Genomic DNA, 21,289 nt, shown 5'->3' with positions numbered 1-21,289 from the left:
TACAGGACCAGCCTGGACAACATAGCAAGACCTTGTCTCTTTATAAAAAAATAATTAGCTGGGTATGGTGGTACACCTGTAACCCGAGTGCTTTGAGAGGCTGAGGTGGGAGGGTCACTTGAGCTCAGGAGTTCAAGACTGTAGTAAGCTATGATCGTGCCACTGCACTCTAGCCTGGGTGACAAAATAAGACCCTGTTTCTAAAAAGAAAAAAAGAAAGCTATTGAGAGGTATAGAAAGATAAGGACTAAAATGTGGTTTTTGGGGTAGATGTGGTGGCTCACACCTGTAATCCCAACACTTTGGGAGGCTGAGGCAGGAGGATCACTCGAAGCCAGGGGTTCAAGACCAGCCTGAGCAACAAAGCAAGACCCTGTCTTTTTCTCTCTAACAATAACAACAAAAAGTCTTTGGATGAGAATTTTGGAATAGTCCGAGACAGAAGGAAGCATAAGATAATACTAGTAGAGAGTAGATTGCAGGGTGAGATAGAAAGATAAGCCACTCTGGACAAATTCGTAAAGGTTAGAAATGAATCCAGTGACAGCTGGAGGGCAGGTGACAAGGTGAGGTTGAGAGATGCCTTTTCAGGAAATGACGCCAGTTGCTCAATTGCCTATTCCCCTCACTCAGCCTCAGGTCTGAGTATGATTCTCAGGCCTGATGGGGTTTTCAGTGTGGGCTTTATCTCTCTGTAGTCCTGGGGAGGAGAGGAGGAGTAGTGTTGCTGCCACTATGGTGTTCTTATAAGACAGATACAATGCTGTTTCTTTACAATACTGGCTAAGTTGCTGTCACAAAAATTCTCCAAATAGTAGCTCAAACAAGATAAAGCATATTTCTTTCTCACTTGGCGGCCTGAAAGTGGGCAGGTGGTTCAAGGTGAGTAGGTGTTTTTGTTCCATTTCACCCAGGGACAAAGGTTCCTTTTGTTTTGGGGCCCGTAGCTCCGCCAGGGTGTGCCATCTGCTGCAGGGTGGAGCTGACTCAAAGCCCATGGGTAGGGAAAATGGATGTGGTAAGTAAGTAGTTTCCCTTTTTGAGGACCTGACCTGGAAGTTGTAATCATCAAATCTATTCATATCCCATTGGCTAGAAATTAGTGTCATGGCCACCCCCAGATGCAAGGGCGTGCACTCCAGTTGGATGGATGGCCAGAATCCAATCCTGGGAATTGACACAGGAGGACAATTAGCCTTCTCTGCTTCCAATACCAACCTCTAGCAATCTTTCCAGAATTGAGGCTTCTCATACTGTTTTGGCCTTAGGGCAGATATTTGGCAGATACCCAGTATAATCAGTTGCTTAGAGCTGACATCCCTTTCTTCTGAGACAGACTCTTACTCTGTCATCCAGGCTAGAATGCAGGGGTGCAATCTGGGCTCACTGCAGCATCCACCTCTTGGGTTCAAGTGATTCTCGTGCCTCAGACTCCCAAGTAGCTGGCATTACAGGTGCACACCAGCACACCAGGCTAATTTTTTTTTTTTTTTTTTTTTTTTTGTAGAGACAGGGTCTCCACCATGTTGCCCAGGCTTGTCTTGAACTCCTAAGCTCAGGTGATCCACCTGCCTCTGCCTCCCAAAGTGCTGGGATTACAGGCATGAGCCACTGCACCCAGTCGCTGGTGTCCCTTTTGATTGGGCCACCCTCTGTCTACGTGGTCATGTCTGGATGCAACTGTCATGAGACATCTTAACTCTCACCCCACTCCTCCCTACCTAGCATGGCAGAAGAGGTTTTCCTGGATTTCTTCTTCCTGTGACTAATCTAAAATAGGAAGATCGTCTCCTTCAGTGGGTTTATTTATTCATAAGACCCAGGCAGAGTTCTCTTTCTTTGTCTTTCTGTTTATTACCTATTGAAAAGAAAGTTTCCTTGAGAAAGCGCCACACTGTCTTCCACAGTGAATTAATTTACACTCCCACCAACTGTGTAAAAGTGTTCCTATTTCTCCACATCCTCTCCAGCATCTGTTGTCTCCAGATTTTTTAATGATCGCCATTCTAACTGGCGTGAGATGGTATCTCAATGTGGTTTTGATTTGCATTTCTCTAATGACCAGTGATGATGAGCATTTTTTCATATGTTCTCAAGGATCTAGAAATAGAAATTCCATTTGACCCAGTAATCCCATTACTAGGCATATACCCAAAGAACTATACATCATTCTACTATAAAGACACATGCACACGTATGTTCATTGCACTCCTGTGTACAATAGCAAAGACCTGGAACCAACCCAAATGCCCATCAATGATAGACTGGACAAAGAAAATGTGGCACATATACACCATGGAATACTATGCAGCCATAAAAAACGATGAGTTCGTATCCTTTGTAGGGACTTAGATGAATCTGGAAGCCGTCATTCTCAGCAAACTGACACCAGAACAGAAAGCCAAACAGCAAATGTTCTCACTCATAGATGGGTGTTGAACAATGAGAACACGTGGACTCAGGGAGAGGAGCATCACACACTGAGGGCAGTTGAGAGGGTAGGGGAGAGACAGTGGGAGGTGGGGAGGGATAACATGGGGAGAAATGCCAGATATAGTATGCACCTAAAGTTAAATAAATAAATTTAAAAAATAAAGTTTGCTCTATATATATATAAAAAGAAAAGTTTCCAAATACAGGCAAAAATTCTTCACTTTTTCTTTGAATTTCAGTGCTCATATGTATAGATCACCACAAACAAGACTTCTAAAAATGTTAGTAGTGACTGGCCAGAGCATTAGGCCGGGCCATAGCTCAGGATGTTGGAAGTCACTGAAGATGAAGGCAGGAACCACAGGAATGAGGGAGGGCTTGGATGGCTGGTGAATGATGGTGATGAGAACAGGTAGGGAATGTCAAAGAAATTGCATTTTACATAAGGCAGAGGGGGAATGGCTTGCAAGTGGTTGTGTGGAGAAAGATGGAAAGTGATCTTACACCTTTTACAAAACATAAATCGAAATGATCATAGTCTGAAATGTAAAAAGTACAAAACTAGCTGGGTGTGGTAGCATATGCCTCTTGTCCCTTCTACTTGGGAGGCTGAGGCACGAGGATCGCTTAAGCCCAGCAGTTCGAGACTGTGATGAGCCATGATTGTGCCACTGCACTCCAGCCTAGGCAACAGAGGGATACTCTGTCTCTGGAAACAAAAAATCTAGATGACATTGGATTTGGCAATGAGATTTTATATGCAACATCAAAAGTAAGATTCATGAAATAATTGCTTGGGATACCTAGTTTCCCTATGTAAGAAGAAATGGATCAAGGGATCTGCAGGCTTTGCACACTGAGGGCCACAGTCCAGGTAGCCAGGCTCTGGAACCAGGCATATGTCAGGGATGCTGACATCAGCCAAAGACCATGTTTCTTCTCAGCTTGCTCAGTCCAGCTGAGCCAGCTTTTCACTGGACTCCTGAATGTGAGATGGACACAGGATCCCAGGACCATCCAGAAGCATCTCTTATCACCTTAAAGCACTGAAACACTGGCTGGGTGCAGAGGCTTATGCCCATACTCCCAACACATTCAGAGGCTGTGGTGGGAGGATTGCTTGAGGCCAGGAGTTCAAGATCAGCCTGGGCAGCATAGCAATACCCCATCTCTACAGAAAATACACCCCAAAAATTAGCTGAGTGTGGTGGTACACGCCTGTAGTCCCAATTACTTGGGAGGCTGAGGCGGGAACATTGCTTGAGCCCAGGAGTTTGAGGCTGCAGTAAGCTATAATTGCACCACCGTACTCCAGGCTGGGAGACTGATCGAGACCATCTCTAAAACAACAACAAGCTGGGTTCAGTGGCTCATACCTGTAATCCCAGCACTTTGGGAGACTGAGGTGGGTGGATTACCTGAGGTCAGGAGTTAGACACCAGCCTGGGCAACGTGGTAAAACCTTGTCTCTACTAAAAATACAAAAAATTAGCTGAGTGTGGTGGCATGCACCTGTAATCCCAGCTACTCGGGAAGCTGAGGCAGAAGAATCGCTTGAACCCGGGAGGCGGAGGTTGCAGTGAGCTGAGATCACGCCATTAGACTCCAGTCTGGATAACAAGAGCAAAACTCCATCTCAAAAATAAATAAATAAATAAATAAAACAAAAAACACTGAAACACAGAAAACTGTAATTTGTAAGTTTCATTTTATTATTGCTTGTTAGTTGATTAAAGTAATTCTGCTTCCACTTACTTTATTTTTAAAGAGATTAATTGCTACACTGAATAAAGCCTTAATGAAGTTTCATTATAAGTATCTATAACATTTGATTATTTTCTACATAGAAGCATGTAAAAAGTTTAAAATTCAGTTTCATTTGATTTAGCCTTGACTGTAATAAAGGACTCTATGAAGAGGGGATGCAGTGTTTATGGGCTGGAGTCCCAGCAGCTGCTTGGTGGCAGAGTCCCAGTCTTTCCCCAGTTCAAGCCGCGGGCAGATTGATGGGTACTGTCCTTCAGTTCTTCTTACCCATTCACTTGCTTTCTCTGTTGCCTCAAAAGCCCAGGGAATAGTCCTAGATTAAAACAAATAAATGTTTCAGATATCAGAATATAATTACACGTGAAATACTACATTTAAACCCATCACATTATATCAGACAAAATGATTCTGCCAAAAATTAAGATATTTAATAAAAGCAGTTCTCCTTGATATCTTATGGAAGTTCTTCTACCCGTCTGACCTTGAACTGAGGAACTGTGTTGTCAAGTGTCCTATGCCCATCACTTCCTGGCTTCCACGTGCCTCCGGGCATCCCCGCTGCCTGCAGGACAGCTCAAGTTCCAGCCTCTTTACAGCTGTTTATGGCTGTCCCCTTTTCATGCTTCTCAATCGAAATCCTATCCATTCTTCACGTACAAACTCAAGTACTATTTTACAAATGAGGCATCTGTTTCTCTCTCCTTCCCACTGTACCAACTTGCCTAGGTACCTTCAGAATATCTGAGTCCCCCATGAAACTGGCGTATATTCAGTTGTGTCATGTAAACCAGGAACAACTTGGTAGAATAAGCGTATAGAGCCAAGTCTGTGTCCACTAAATGGTGTCGAATATTTGAGACTGTTGAATATTCAAGTCTATTCAACACTCAGGAAAATTCTGAGATTGTTTAATATTAATTAGCTACTTCCTCATTTGTTCTGTCATCTGCTAGAAATTGTTAGTGAACAGTGACAACATACACAAAAGTTCTTAAGAAAATTCTATGGGGGGAAACTTAATATTTTGAAAATCCTCTCCCTGTTCCTGATTTTTCCTTGTGAACTGAGAAAGGGCCATCAGTATAGCGTGGTGGTTAAGAGCTGAGTTTGAGTTCTGACTCTGCAATCACATGACATTGGCCATGTGATACTGTGTGGCTTTCATTCAACACTGGGAATCTCAGTTTACTCAATTATGAGAATAACATGAGGTTCTATGGGTTTGTGGTGGAAATTAACAAAGCTTATAAATTTAACATGATTACTAGTCCCTGGTACACAGCAGGCATTCAACAAATGTTCACTAAATGTCATGATGGAATGAACATACTAAATAAGAAGCATGCCCAAAGTGGTTAAAAGACCAGTATTTCCTGGTAAATATTCATCTACTTATAGTTACTAACTGCTGAAAGCAACAAAACTGGTTTTGAATATTTTCACTAATTCAGCTGGCCTCCTTCAGTCTAGTGGCTTCTATACTTTTTGGTTCACCATTCCACTAGTAAGAAAATCTTGTGCCTACACTCCCATGTAATGTGCTCCTGCACCAATGTTATGTACATCTTGAAACAGAAAATATAGAAAAAAGTTTCAAATATGCAATAAACAAAAAATAAAAAATATTTAAAATCTTTTTTTTTTTTTTTTGAGACAGAATCTTGCTCTGTCACCAGGCTGAAGTGCAGTGGTGCAATCTCAGCTCACTGCAACCTCCAATTCCCTGGTTCAAGCGATTCTCCTGCCTCAGTCTCCTGAGTAGCTGGGACTACAGGCGCATGCAACCATGCCCAGCTAATTTTTGTATTTTTAGTAGAGATGGGGTTCCACCATCTTGGCCAGGCTGGTCTCGATCTCCTGACTTCATGATCCACCCGTCTCAGCCTCCCAAAGTGATCACAGGCGTGAGCCCCCGCACCTGGCCTAAAATCATTTTGTCTTATGTATTAAAGTGCCAACAAACTATTTTGCTAGCACAACAGCAGTAATGTAGTAAGAACAATATGCTGGAGTATACTTGATCAGTTCTGAAAATCTTTAATACTTTGTGATATTACAGTTCAAAAGTAGCTTCAAAGTTTATGCTTGTTCTAACAGCTATAATATTAATAATTGGAAATGATCTAAATAGAATAAGTACTTCTTTGGATATGTCTATTAAGTCAAATACTAATTTTTCAGTCCCATCTCCTAGCTGTTCAAAGTGTTTTTTTCTTTGATATTCATTTAATTAATTCTCTTGGCAAGTGGCATTGATTTATTTTAAAATAAAATACCCAAAATACGCCAGTGCAGTGGCTCACTCTTGTAATCCCAGAACTTTGAGAGGACAATGTGGGCAGATCACTTGAGGTCAGGAGTTTGAGACCAGCCTGGCCAACACGACAAAACCTCATCTCTACTAAAAATATAAAAATTAGCTGGGCATGGTGGTGCACACCTGTAATTCCAGCTACTTGGGAGGCTAAGGCATGAGAATTGCTTGAACCTGGGAGGGAGAGGTTGCACTGAGCTGAGATCATGCCACTGCACTCCAGCCTGGGCAACAGAATGGGACCCTATTTCAAAACAAAAATAAATTAAAAGAAAAAAGAAAACCCTCAAAATAGAAAAAAAAGAATAAATTCTAATTTTTCTCAAGGTGGTGTTTTGGCAACAAAATGAGAAGGTATTGCTTTTTAAAAAATTGAAGTATAAATTACATATAGTAAATTATGATTTTCTTTTTTACAGAGTCTCACTGGAGTGCAGTGGCACAATCACAACTCGTTGCAGCCTTGACCTCCTGGGCTGAAGTAATCTCTCCACCTCAGTTCCCAAGTAGTCACACACTATCACACTCAGCTAATTTTTAATTTTTTGTAGAGACAGAGTCTTGATATGTTGTCCAGGCTGGTCTTAAACACCTGGATGCAAGCAATCCTCTGGCCTTGGCATCCCAAAGTGCTGGGATTACAGGTGTGAGCCACAGTGCCCAGCAATGCCTGGGTAATTAAAAAAAACATTTTTGTAGAGATGAGGGTCTTGCTGGTTACCTAGGCTGGTCTTAAACTCCTGGACTTGATCTTGCTGGGCTCAAGTGATCCTCCCATCTCAGCCTCCCAAAGTACTTGGATTATAGGCATGAGCCAATGGGTCTAGCCCAGAACTTCCTGAACACCTGTTTCGTGTTTGAGAACTTTTTCTTAATCATGACACTTAAAAAATAGTTATCAATATTTCTTTAATATAATAAAATATCCCCAGGTAGTGTTTAATTTTCCCTGTCTCATTTTTTAAAATGCAGTGGGTTTTGGTCAAATCAGGATCTTAACAAGGTCTACCATTGCTTTTGGTTGGTATGTCTCTAAAAGTTGATTTACAGGTTCCACTCCTCAACCCTTTTTTTCTCTTGCCATTTATTTCCCCACATTCCAGACTTTGCTGACTGCATTTCCATGGTGTCATGTAACATGTTTCTCTATCCTCTCATCTAATTCAAATTTAGAATTCAAGGGGTTTAATTTAACTTCTTTGATTTTATACATATTAGTTTCTAACAATATTAATATCTACCTCCCAAAATAACAAATCAAAAGTATTATTAACACCATGGCTACTCCCAGTGAGATTTCTTTGTAATATTTTTTAATCCTGAGGTGCTATCCCACTAAGGAAGTATAGTCAAATTATGTACTATGTTGTTTTTCACTTTGAGACGGAGTCTCACTGTGTTGCCCAGGCTGGAGTGCAGTGGTGTGATCTCAGCTCACTGCAATCTCTGCCTCCTGGGTTCAAACAATTCTCCTGCCTCAGCCTCCTGAGTAGCTGGGACTACAGGTGTGCTCCACCACACATAGCTAATTTTTGTATTTTTAGTAGAGACAGGGTTTCACCATGTTGCTCAGGCTGGTCTCAAACTCCAGACCTTGCAATCTACCCGCCTTGGCCTCCCAAAGTGCTGGGATTACAGGCATGGGCCACCACACCCGGCCTACGTACTATGCTTTAAAGTCACCTTAAATTAATTCCCAGGCTGGGCATGGTGGCTCATGCCTGTAATCCCAGCACTCTGGGAGGCTGAGGTCAGAGGATTGCTTGAGCTCAGGAGCTCGAGACCAGCCTGGGCAACATGGTGAAGCCCTGTCTTTACAAAAAATACAAAAATTAGCAGGGCATGGTGGTGCATGCCTGTAGTCCTAGCTACTCAGGAGGCTGAGGTGGGAGGATGGCTTGAGCCCAGGAGATGGAGGTTGCAGTGAGTTGAGATTGCACCACTGCACTCCAGCCTGGGTGATAGAGTCAGATTTTGTCTTAATAAATAAATAAATAAATCTTATCCATTATTATGTAAAATATTTACATAGCTTCAAAGTCAAAACTGCAAAACAAAGTACACTAGGAGAACCCTAGCTTCCATCCTTGTCCCCTCTACCAAAGACCCCTCATAATAATATTTTTATTAGTTTGATTAGTTTTCCCCTTATCTTGCCTTTAAAAGAACATAAGCCAATTGCATGTGTATGTCTATGTGTGTATGTGTATATGTGTGCATATGTGCATGTATATACTTATATACGTATATATGTCAGAGGGATCCTACTCTGGTCATGCCCCTGTCGCCATAGGGTGGGGGGTCTGTAGGGACAAGAGAATGTGCTCACCCCAGAGCCCATATCCTCCTTTTCAGACCCTGTACCTCCAGTATCCCTGACCACATGGCCCTAAGTCCACTTCCAGGGTCTTCCCTGGGTCTGCCATTCTGAGTTTGAACTGTGCTGCTATCTCACTCGTGCTGCAAGGTGGCTGGGGTGAGGGGGCACTGGCATGGGGTCTGGATGGCATTTTGATGAGTGGGGTGTGGTATTCATGTGTGCATGCAAGGTCTCTTAGGGTGCTAGGGGTGAGCCAAGGGCTGAATTTGAACCTGGCTTTCCAGGTGGTTAGGAAGTTGTATTTGCCAAAGTAGGAAATTAGAACACTTTTAATCTAATAGGTTGCTAGTTTGATTGATAACTTTTAGATACTTAGACATATAGTATGTGGGTTTTCGTTTGTATCCTTGTCCCAGGCCCTGCCATTTTTGGGAACACGGCTGGACCCAACAGTTATATTGTGGGTCTTCTGGAGGCCCCCGGGATCAGCACACTGCAGTGAAGAGTACCACATCAGGAGCCAGAAGTGCCAGCCTCCAGCAGGAGCTGCACTGAAAATCTCTAAGCCCGTTTCCTGTCCAGCCCAAGGTGCAATTACCACATCAGCCCTACCCACCACAGGAGACTGTGGGCAAGCTGTCACCTGCAAACAAATTCTCTTCCTACATACTTAAAAAGTAGTCTACACATGTAAGCTAATCCCCTATAGCTGTTTGTAAGGTTTATTAAATAAATGGTTGAAAATATAAATAAGTTGCATAATACTATAGTTAAAGCCACCTGAAAACAGAAGCGTCATCCAGTTTCATCAGTGATTTGAACACTATTCCCTCTTTTTCCAACCTGGTGCGAATAAACTGTAGTACCAGCATTGTGGCAATTAGGTCCAGGAGATGTTCTCTTCCTTTTACACCTAAAGGGAAAAAACTCCATTAGGTCTGTTGGAAACTCTGCCTCTCAAACTATGCCTGTTTATAAAATTCCCATTAAAGAATTATAATACGGTTAAATCACAGTACATAAGCAGATCGTGAAACTTTCTAACACTCTTCAAGGTCCTTAATTAGCCTGCTATTTAAATAAAAAATGAGGATGATTGGAACATGTGCCCATCATATTATCCTGATGGCTGTCAGCAAATGGAACTGTATCCAGCATCCCCCTTGCTTGCCATCTGCAATAATCAGAGAGCCAGGAAGTACAACGAAAGAAATCCAGTGTTTAGGCTCCTGTTACAATTAGCTTAGAAGAGTACACCTAAATATTCAACAGATAAACAACAGATATGAACAGTTACACCAGTGTATCAAATTATTTCTAGTGATCAAGGTATTTTACTATATTATGAAATGTCAAAATTGAAAAATGAATGTTTACATGTGTTGAACTCAGAATTAACTCATTTTTGTTTAAAAAATTCAGGCTTTTTTTTTTTTTTGAGAAATAGGGGCTCACTCTGTCACACTGGAGTGCAGTGGTGGGTGTGATCAGAGCTCACCATAGCCTCCAAGTCCTGGGCTCACATGATCCTTCTACTTTGGCCTCTCAAAGTGTTGAGATTATAGGCATGAACCACTGCACCCAGTCAAAAATGGTTTTAGGGAAGAAAAAAAACCCCAAATCTTTGTCTTATAATTAAGAATATACAATTACTTTTTTTGAGTAAAGAAAAAAAGACCTGGCAATAGTATGCACATATCTGCATATACACCATTAATTTTAAATCATTGAGGTAGCTTAAACTGCTTATAAGAAGGCTTTTATTAAATAATATAATGTTCTTAATAGGAGAAAAAGGAATTGAATAAAATTTTATAAACAAAACAAAAAAACCCAATCCATTGTCCCACTAAAGAAAATCAGTGGAGACAAAAGCAGCTGAATTTGCTGGATTCTTTTGTGGCTTTTTTTGGGTATTATTTACAAAATGTTAGACTAATTTTTAAGCAATATTAAGAATAAGCAACATAGGACTCCAAGAATAATATAATAAATAATAAACTGATAAAATGCCTAATGTGTATCAGCACCATTTAAAAAACAAATTCAGAAAGAGAAGGGATGATAAAAGAGAAACGAAGAAGAGGATAAAAGACAAGTTGGATACAGAGATATAAAAACAAGTCAGAGAAAAAATCAGAGAGCTTGAGACTCTATGTAGAGAAAGAAAGGCAGAAAAGCACACACTAAAAGAAAAATAACACGGATAATATGGAGAAATACAGAGAAACACAGGAAAAGCCCATGGAAAAGGTACATCCATGAAATCTCATCTCAATTTTCTCCAGTTTTCCTCTGGTTTCTTGGGCCACTCCTTCTCAGTGTCTCTGCTGTTTTCTGTCCTGTCTGAACAATAAACGCTGCTGTGCTGCTGCCTGGTTCTAGCACCTGCTCTGCTCAGACCACCCTCTCTCTTGGGGTGACCTCATCCAGAGCCAGGCTTTAAATACTACTGACATTGAGAATTCTCCCAGTCTTTTCCAATTCTGACCTCTTCCCTGAGCTCTAGCTTCACATGACAATATATTTATCTTGAATTTTTATTTCACTCTGTCACCTAGGCTGGAGTGCAGTGGCACAATCATGGCTCACTGCAGCCTCAAGATCCCAGGGCTCAGGTAATCTGCCCAACTCAGCCTCCCAAGTAGCTGGGACCACAGGTGCACAATACCATGCCTGGCTAATTTTTGTATTTTTTGTAGAGACGGGGTTTCATCATGTGAGCCAGGCTGGTCTCAAAATCCTTGGCTCAAGTGATCTGTCCCCTTTGGCCTCCCAAAGTGCAGGCATCACAGGTATGACCCACCGTGCCGGCCTATCTTTGGTTTTCAACAGTTTGACTCTGGTCTATCTAAATGTGGTCATTTTTGTACTTATCTGACGTCTTTCAGATAAGTACAAAAATGACCACATTTAGATAGACCAAAATCTTATCTACTTATCAGATTTTTTTCTCTGACTTGTTTTTATATCTCTGTACTTGGAGTTCTACTGAGTTTCTTGGATCTAGAAGATGCTGTCTTCAATCAATTTTACAAAAGTGTTCAAATATTTTTCTGTCTACCGTTTCACCTTCTGAAACTCCAGTAACACAAATGTTAAGCCTTTTAATATCATTCCACAGTCTTGGCTCCTCTGTTCTTTTTTCATTCTATTTTTTTCTTTCTATATTTCAGTTTAGATAAGTTTATGGAGTACATTGTAAATTGAATTAAATGATTTTTTTTCCTGTTGTGTCCATTCTGTTGTTAAGCTCATTCAATGACCTTTTCATTGCACATATTGTATTTTCCAATTCTAGGATTTTCATTTGGTTCTTCTTTATAGTTTCCAGCTATCTGCTATGACCCTGTCATTTGTTCACCCATTCCATCCTTTTCTGGTACGTCAATCCCTCACTATATTTTTAATAGCAGTTTTAAAGTCTGTGTCTGCTAATTCTAACATCTGGGTCATCTGTGGGTCAGCATTTATAGCCCACTTTCCCCTTGATCACAAGTCATATTGTCCTGCTTCTTCATATGTTATTAAATTTTCATTCTATACTGAACGTTAAAATGATACCTTATAGAGACTATCAGTTATGCTATCTTATATGCTATCTTACTCTGAACAGTGTTCAGTTTTGTTCTGGTGGATCCTGTGTAGGCTTTGTTTTAGGCTTTATTAGGATGGGTCTATTTCAGCTTACCCCTTTGTCCTGGGGTATAGTCCTTGATCATGAGATATGATCCTTATGACCCTTTTATGGTTTCTGCGGAAGGATATTTACAAAGTCTCTCTAATTTGGTGCAATTTGAACTCTAAACTCTGTCTGGCCACTACTAGGCAGCAGCTGAAATCTCTGCTTAGCTCTGTAGCTTCCCAGCTGTTGCTTTTTTTCTGGATTCCTTGAGGTTACACCCTGTATATTTGCATGTAGGTTAGAGAGAGCCAAGGATCTGAAGGGTATTTGGATGCAGACTGGAGAGCTTCCTGCTTTATGGTTCCCTCCTTTATAGGATTTTAATCCTTTATTTCCAGCCACGTTGGCAATCTCAAACTCCAACCCTGTGTCCTCATTCTGTTAAGACTTTCTGTTTTAGTTCTGACCTCCCATTGTGTCTCATGAGCTGAGAAATGCCTTTAGATGACAAGCTGGATGGATACACATGGAGCTCACTTAGTTTGCTTTCTTTCTTTCAAAGATTATGTTCACTCTAGTTTCTGCCTGTTTTTGATTATTCTCCTGGCCTTCAAAGAATGGTTTTAAATATTTGATTCAAAGTTAATAAATGTTATTGGCAGGAGAGTTAGTCAGATACAGGCTCTTCTATTATTCCAGGAACAAGCACTCACTCCTCATGTAAATTGTTATCACCCTTTTCTGGCTTAGTGCAGGTCAAACAGGCTATGCATTTGCCCACTCACCTAGCCTGGAACATGAAAACGCTGACATTTAGAGATGAAGGTGGGGCAGTGAGACACTACTGTTCTATCTGTTCATGAATATTGGCTAGTTGTTTAATAATGTGCATTTTTTTTTAAATCTCCAGGCTGGGCACGGTGGCTCATGCCTATAATCCCAACACTTTGGGAGGCCGAGGTAGGCAGATTGCTTTAAGTTCACAAGTTCAAGATCAGACTGGACAACATGGCAAAAGCCCACCTCTACCAAAAAATACAAAAATCAGCAAGGTATGGTGGTGGATGCCTGTAGTCCCAGGTACTCAGGAGGCTTAGGTGGGAGGATCCCTTGAGCCTGGGAGGTGAAGATTGCAGTGAGCCAAGATGGTACCACTGCACTCCAGCCTGGGCAATGGAGCCAGATCTTGTCTAAAAACAAACAAACAAACAAACAAACAAAAAAACAACTCCTGTCCTGAGGCTACATTTGACCTTCAAACCACTTGCTGGGTAAAGGATGCTCAGGACTTCCTCGCCTATTCCCTTTGTTGTCATGATAGGAAACAGATCCAGAGGTTGAACAACTGCCTCTGGCAGAGGCTGGCTAGGTGCTCATCAGAGCTGCTTTCTCCTCCTGGACACACAGCTTAACAGTACATGCCTTCGTACTTGGATGGGGCTATATGACTAGTGTTCTTCCTCTTGTCTAGCAGGGGGATGATGCCAGGGTAATCTTCATTCTTCTCTCTCATCAGGATAATTTTAAAGACACATATTGAAGATGGTGGAGCCACAATATGGAAGGAGTCAAGGTCTCTAAAAGACTGCATAAGTGGAACTTTTTTCCTGACCAATATTTGACTGTGATATGGACAAGAAAGTAATCTTTGATGATGTTAAGCTACTGGTATTTTTTTTTTTATAGCAGTTGGTGCTATTTATGCTAATCAATTTGAATAGACAATACCCTAATTAGTGGTAAAAATATGACTAGAAACCCATCTCCCATTTCCTTTGATGGTTAAGTATAATTCCATTCAAATATAACTTTCATAATTATTACATTAATACACTAGTTTATAAAACAGTTATAATAGGAGCATGCTTATGAATGAATGAAAATAATGACTTAATAAATCAAATGATAGTGACTTACCTAGAGATTGAATGCCTTTTTGTTGAAGAAAGCTGTGCAAAGCATTTGTATTAAGATTTAATATAAATCCAAGTTCTGGTGTAAGTTTCCAGAAGCCATCCTACAAAATTAAGAAAACAAATTTAAGTTATTGACATTTTATCACATAAGAAGTTATGCTGTGGGGCAGCAAGAGGGACAAGGGTTGGAAACCTACATTCACTACTCAGGCAACAAGATAATTAGAAGTGCAAACCTCAGCACCACACAGTATGGCCATATAATAAACCTGCACCCCTGTGTACACCTGCATCTAAAACCTGTGTACCCCTGCATCTAAAATAGAATTTTAACAAAGTAAATAATAAAAGAAGTTATGTGATAAATAAGTGTTCATTTATTTAACTTCAGTTAATTAAGGCATTTCTAAAGTTTTTATTACTGTAAAATCAAGTTCTCCATACACTAGTGACATAGTATTGTCTGAAACTTCATAAATGTTATGAACACTACGTATGTGATGGCATTTATAAAAAATGTGGAAAGAGGCTCGTGTAGAGCTTTTTAAAAATGGTACTTTTTTTCTTCTAGCAATGCTTTATTTCATGTTTTATGGATACTAATACTTGCATGTATTTTGGGGTACACATGATATTTTGATATATGCATAGAATGTGAAATAATCAGGTCAGGGTATTTAGGATCTCCATCACCTCGAACATTTATCATTTCTTTGTGTTGGCAACATTTCAAATATTTTCTTCTAGCTATTTGGATGTATACTATGTATTGTTAACGATAGTCATCCTAGTGCATTAACAACTAGCAATGAGCATTGAATCAGTATTTCCAAACTGTTAAATAGCATGATTCCCTCCTTAAAAAAAACCCCACTTTGTTGAAATAAGATTGCTACACAAAATGTCACCGTATTTAATGTATACAACTTGATGTGCAGATAAGTGTACACCCCTGAAACCATCACTTATCAAGGCCATAAACTTAGTCACCACTTCCAGAACTTTTCTTCTTCCCCTTTTGTTTTGTTCTATTCCATTGTGTGGAAAGAGTATTTAACATAAGATAGACCTCTTAGCAAATGTTTAAGTATACGATATTGGATTGTCAATCATAGGCCCTGTATTATATAGTAGATCTCCAGCATGATTCCTTTTGTTTACCAGAACAACGTATCCTGATGTAGTCTGAAATAGGACAATGACAGCTTTTTTCTAAGTATAAAATTGTTATATTAAACATGTACTTTAAAAGTACCTTCCTTTAACCCCTGCCCCCACCCACCACATCATCTGCCTACCCCATCCTATGCATAGGAGAGTGTGCTGAGCCTGAGCTTGGGGATATTAACCTCAAAGGAGACAGAATCTAGGCCTCAGGGAAACTAACATACGGAGCAGAAAGTAGGGTGCAGCCCTAGGCAGGCACACAGGCTGGAGGATCTATGGCAATAATTTGACAAATGACAGCAGTGATAATATGTACCAACCTACAGAGAATTGGTACCAGGTGCTATTCTTTTATATGTTTAGCCACTTCCTGTGGAGCACTATTATCACCCCCACATTGCAGATGAGAACACGGAAGCACAGAAAGGTTAAGCAATTTGTCTAAAGTCACACAGCTAACAAGCAACAGAGCCAGGAGTGGCCATGGGATCCACACTCTTGCCCATCTGCAGTATGCTCCTGGCAGGCTTTCACGTGCACTGTCTCAAGTAGGGAAGCTGGGCAGCTGTGATTATCCTGTTTAAACCTCAAACCCATTCTCTGAAGTAGATACTATCATTATCCCCACTGTATGGATGAGGAAACTGAGGCCCACACAGGTTATCTGACTTGCCCCAAATCAGGAAGTGGAATGGGACTACTTACACTTAGTTTTATGTTATATCAAGGCGTTTCCATTTCACTAAACCACTTTACATCAAAACAAGTAATTGCAGATGGAAGATTGGGTCTTAGTCCCAGTGCAGGGGCCAAATTTACAGGGTGCTTATTAGCTTAACAAATGGAATGATAAGCTCTAACACAATATACATGTTGAGTAATATCCATATTCCCACGATCCTATGTGAAAAGATTTAGAGTATATGTACAAGTGCTTGTGCTCTACTTCACAAGGGGAAATTCATATGGATTACAATCCATTAGTTCTAAAATCTAGGAAATTAAGATCTCACCCCATCATCTGTTCAGGGATGTTCATTTTCATGTGAGGAATAGTAACATTCACCAGCATGAGGCTCTGGTCTAATGTTGGTGAGGAAACACCAGCCAGCATCAAGCACACTGTTTTGTTTAGCTGTCTGTTTTGTTTTGTAGCAAGAATTCATCAATGAAGGAAGCAGTATGATTTACACCCCAGTGCACAAGCCCCTTACTTCAGTACAGACTGACAAGAGACAGTTCCTTGACCAGCTGCTTTGAGTAGCACTGTTCTAAACTATGAAGCCAGCAAACCACAGATCTAAGGAGAAATAAGACACATACCTCTGTCTGTAGACTGAAGAGTTCTGTCCAAGGCACAGCATCCAGCCAGGGTTGTGTGCACACTATTTCACCCTCCTCTATTACTTCCAGCAAGCACGGGGTACTGTCAACTACTGTGTCACTACGCATTTGTAAATAGCCACAATTTCCAGGTACTTCTGATAGCTCAATACTTTCTGTTTCAGAACTTTGAAAACCAAAGTCAAGCCACTGACTTCCTTCGAGACTGCCCACTGATTTATCTTGAACAGAGAGAGCTGCTGAGGACAGACGGCAAAGAGCCTGAGGTAAAACTACTGACAGCCCGTCGTTGGTACTTAAAGAGGCTGGGGAAGGTTGAAAATGAAAAGGAGAGGAAACAGAGGGCTGATAAGACTCAAAACCTTTGATGGGATCAGGGTCTGTAGGAAGAGAGGAATGACGCTGGAGAGAACCCAGCTCAGGGAAGGTGCCGGCAAGAGGCCTGGTCATAAGGCCCCCAGGAGGTTTCGGTGGAGCAGACTGTGTGGAGAACAATGAGCTCCCTCTATAACCAGAGCCACAGAGGGGTGGAAAGGGTGTGTTCTGAGGAGGCCCTATGGGACAAGACAGGGACTGCGGGATCCAGTCAGCACCACTGCGAGGCACAGGGTCTTTTCTGAACTCAGATGCATCAAACTGTCTGAGAGGAGCAGCAAAACCCAAACTAGGTAACTGAGGAAATGAGGCGAGAGGCATGGAAGCAGGACTGTGAGAGCGGGCAGCCTGGAAAAAAGAGGACCCAGAGGCTGGAGCAGAAAAATCAAAAAGGCTGGAAGTAGATGTTTCCAGTGAACTGACTTTCTTCAATAGTCGCTCAGGTGCTGCTGGTTTAAATGACTGTGTCCAACTTAAATCTGATAGCTTTTCCTCATGTCCATGTTCCACATTTGACGTGAAACCCTGTAGTACAGCTAAGCCATCCTCTTCAAAATCTTCAGAAACTTGTGACTTAGATAATTTCATTTTTCTTTTAGATAGACGTTTTTTTCGTTTGAATGAAAATAATTCTTGCCACTCAGAGGACGCAAAAAGAGGCTGCCCGGAAGAAAGAATTATTAACATAAGGGGAAATCACAAAATAAAAAGAACAATCAAGCAAACATTCTTCCTGGCACTTGACCTCCCACCCATCAGGCAATTGCTCATCCAGAATCAGGGCTCATCAATATGAATTGAGATGTTGAAAATAACACCAGTGCTGGGTGTGGCGGCTCACACCTGTAATCCCAGCACTTTGGGAGGCTGAGAAGGAAGGATCGCTTGAGGCTAGGAGTTTGAGACCAGCTTGGGCGACATAGCAAGATTCCATCTCTACAAAAAAGAAAAAATTAGCCAGGTATAGTGGCTTACGCCTGCAGTCCCAGCCACTTGGGAGGCTGAGGCAGGAGTGCTTGAGCCTGGGAGGCTGAGGCAGTGACGAGTGCAGATTTGCACTATTGCTCTCCGGCCTGGGCAAGAGAGCAATACTCTGTCTCCAAAAAAAAAAAAGAAAGAAAGAAAATAACACCATTGAGACATTCAAAATCATTTCAGTACAAGGCTCTCTTTTCTAGATGCGAAAGCTGAGACCTGGAGAGAGTATCAGCTATCAAGATATTGAAAGACCTTCTCTCTTAGTTCTTAGAATTGTGGAATTTTGAACACCCCTCGTTTTACACATGAGGAAACTGAGGAGCACAGAAGCGACTTGCTCAAAGTTCACAATGAGCAGTATCATCCTGTGTGAGTTAGGCCTGAAATAAGAGAGTCATTTGAAGTAAATTATTCCAGTCTTTTATGCTGTTTTACGGCAATATTAAGAAAATGAAAAAATGGAAAAACATTCTCAAAAGCTTTATTTTTATTTTTTTGAGATAGGGTCTTGCTCTGTTGCCTGAGGCTGGAGTGCAATGGCACAATCACAACTCACTATAGCCTCAAACTCCTGGGCTCAAGAGATCCTCTCACCTCAGCCTCCTCAGTAGCTGGGACTATGGGCATGTGCCACCATACCCAGCTAATTTTTATTTTTACTTATTTTTATTTTTTATTTTTTTTAAAGACGGGGTTTCATCATATTGGTCAGGCTGGTCTCCAACTCCTGACCTGAGGTGATCCGCCTGCCTCAGCCTCCCAAAGAGCTAGGATTACAGACATGAGCCATCGCGCCTGGCTCCAGCTAATTTTTAAATTATTCTTTTTTAGAGATGTGGTCTCGCTATGTTGGCAGACTGATTTTGAACTCCTGGGCTCAAGTGATCCTCTCAGCTCGGCCTCTCAAAGTGCTAGGATTATAGTCATGAGACACTCTTTCCATCCAAAAGCTTTAAAGTAATTAAATGAACATATAATTATACCAGAATATGAACACTATCTATGTAAAACAAATTTTGAGGGATGTTATATTACTATTATTGTCCCAATTTAAATGTAAAGAGTGTTCCTTAAGAAGTTGCAATGTAAATCAAATCCAGTTTTGCATGGATGACAAGTCCTTGACATCTTTGAGATAATTAGCCTGTCATTTTACCTGTGAATAATAACTATTTTAAAAAGGAGTAGTCCTTTCCCAGCTCAGTCAAATTTCACGAAAACACCTGAATAATTAATATTATAGAAGATATGAAAAGACACACTTAAAAATAATATTTAAAAACAATGCTTATCTGGTTTAATATATATATATATATATATATATATATATAAATATTTATTATTGCTCTTTAGGTTCTGGAGTACATGTGAAGAACATGCAGGATTGTTGCATAGGTACATACATGGCAATGTGGTTTGCTGCCTCCATCCCCATCACCTATATCTGGCCTTACTCCCCATGTTGTCCCTCCCCAACCCTACCCCCACTGTCCCTCTATCTCGTTAAATTTTTAAAAATTAGAGAAGCGGCCAGGTGTTGTGGCTCACGCCTGTAATCCCAGCACTTTGGGAGGTCGAGGCGGGTGGATCATGAGGTCAAGAGATCGAGACCATCCTGGTCAACGTGGTGAAACCCCCGTCTCTACTAAAAACACACAAAAAATTAGCTGAGCATGGTGGCGCGTGCCTGTAATCCCAGCTACTCAGGAGGCTGAGGCAGGAGAATTGCCTGAACCCAGGAGGCGGAGGTTGTGGTAAGCTGAGATCGCGCCATTGCACTCCAGCCTGGGTAACAAGAGCGAAACTCCGTCTCAAAAAAAAAAAAAAAAAAAAAAATTAGAAAAGCAAACTGAAAAAGGCCAATAGCAATGAACTAGACCTATCAGATATTAAAGGCTCTTATAAAATTACAATAATTCTAGTAGATGAATCAATCAAACAGAGTAGATAAGTCCAGCAATAGCTCCTAAAACCTGAGAATTACTAGATTAAAAAGGTGGCATTTCAAGTTAATAGGAGAAAAAGTAGTAGCCATCTGGAAAAGAATAAAGTTCGTTTCATATCTCTTATCCTATGCTAAATTTCAATCAGGTGAAAAATTAAATGTAAACATAAAAACATAAAACTATTTTAAGAAATAAAGGGAAAAATTTTAAAAGCGTAATCTCTGACTAAGAAAGGTATTTCTAAGCATGACGAAAAGCAAAACAACACTAAACAAAAAGAAGAAACCTAAGGACTAAAAATTTGTCTGCATTAAAAACTCTGCATGAGAAAAACACAATAAGCAACTTCAAAATAACACGTGGAATGCTGGGAAACAAATTTTCACAACTCATATCACAAAGGGCTAATTTTCCTAACATAAAAAGTTTTTCCAAGATAAACAAGAAAATTACTAAAATCTCAATAAAAAAGATAAAAGACATGAATGGATGATACACAAGAAGAGATACATAGGGCTGTAAGAATATAAAACATACTCCTCTTCATTCATAAAGAAACAAAAACTTAAATGTCACCAATACATTTTTCACCTGTAAGATTTGCAAAGATACAAAATTTGAATAAGTCAGGTATTGTAGAGCACCCCAGCTCTCAGGAGGCTGAGGTGAGAGGAGTTCAAAACTGCAGTGCTCTGTGATAGAGCCCATGAACAGTCACTGCACCACAGCCTGGGTGACAGAGTGAGACTCCATCTCAAAATAAAATTAGAAAAAAAAAATAATAATCATACTGAGAAATATGATTTATTTTTGTTTATTTTAAAAAATTTCTTCTTGGATAGTATGTTGTATTTTTTAGTAGAGACCGGGTTTTGCCATGTTGGCCAGGCTGGCCTTGAACTCCTAACCTTGGGTGATCCACCCACCTTGGCCTCCCAAGGTGTGGGGATTACAGGTGTGAGCCACCATGCCTGGCCTCAGCAGGATTCTTCTGTTTGCCAAAATCACTCACTTGCTTCCTGTTTCCCTTCAAGTTCACAATCTCTTATTTTGCTTACCTGTACACCCACACCTTGAACACCTAAGGCAGTGGCCCTCAACTAT

At 40.7% G+C, this 21,289-nt stretch overlaps 1 protein-coding gene across 5 annotated transcripts in view; it reads right to left on the bottom strand.

Annotated features, from left to right (window-relative positions):
* Positions 1 to 4,122: 4,122 nt before the first annotated feature.
* PARP4 (poly(ADP-ribose) polymerase family member 4) overlaps positions 4,123 to 21,289 on the bottom strand; it is a 97,350-nt gene continuing 80,183 nt past the window's right edge. For all 5 annotated transcript variants that reach the window (XM_012441892.2, XM_012441900.2, XM_012441925.2 and 2 more), the window contains 4 exons: positions 16,866 to 17,921; positions 14,377 to 14,476; positions 9,615 to 9,747; positions 4,123 to 4,513 (listed from right to left, as the gene is read on the bottom strand). In XM_012441892.2, coding sequence (XP_012297315.2) covers positions 4,318 to 4,513; positions 9,615 to 9,747; positions 14,377 to 14,476; positions 16,866 to 17,921 — 1,485 coding nt within the window. In that variant the 3' untranslated portion in view covers positions 4,123 to 4,317. The remainder of the gene's footprint in view (positions 4,514 to 9,614; positions 9,748 to 14,376; positions 14,477 to 16,865; positions 17,922 to 21,289) is intronic.

This window comes from Aotus nancymaae, unplaced genomic scaffold, assembly GCF_030222135.1.
Source record: "Aotus nancymaae isolate 86718 unplaced genomic scaffold, 86718_ANA_hifiasm-v0.15.2.pri h1tg000009l, whole genome shotgun sequence".
NCBI classification, from domain to species: domain Eukaryota; kingdom Metazoa; phylum Chordata; class Mammalia; order Primates; family Aotidae; genus Aotus; species Aotus nancymaae.
Note: the sequence above shows the minus strand (reverse complement) of the source record. Positions and strands in the feature narration are given on the sequence as shown.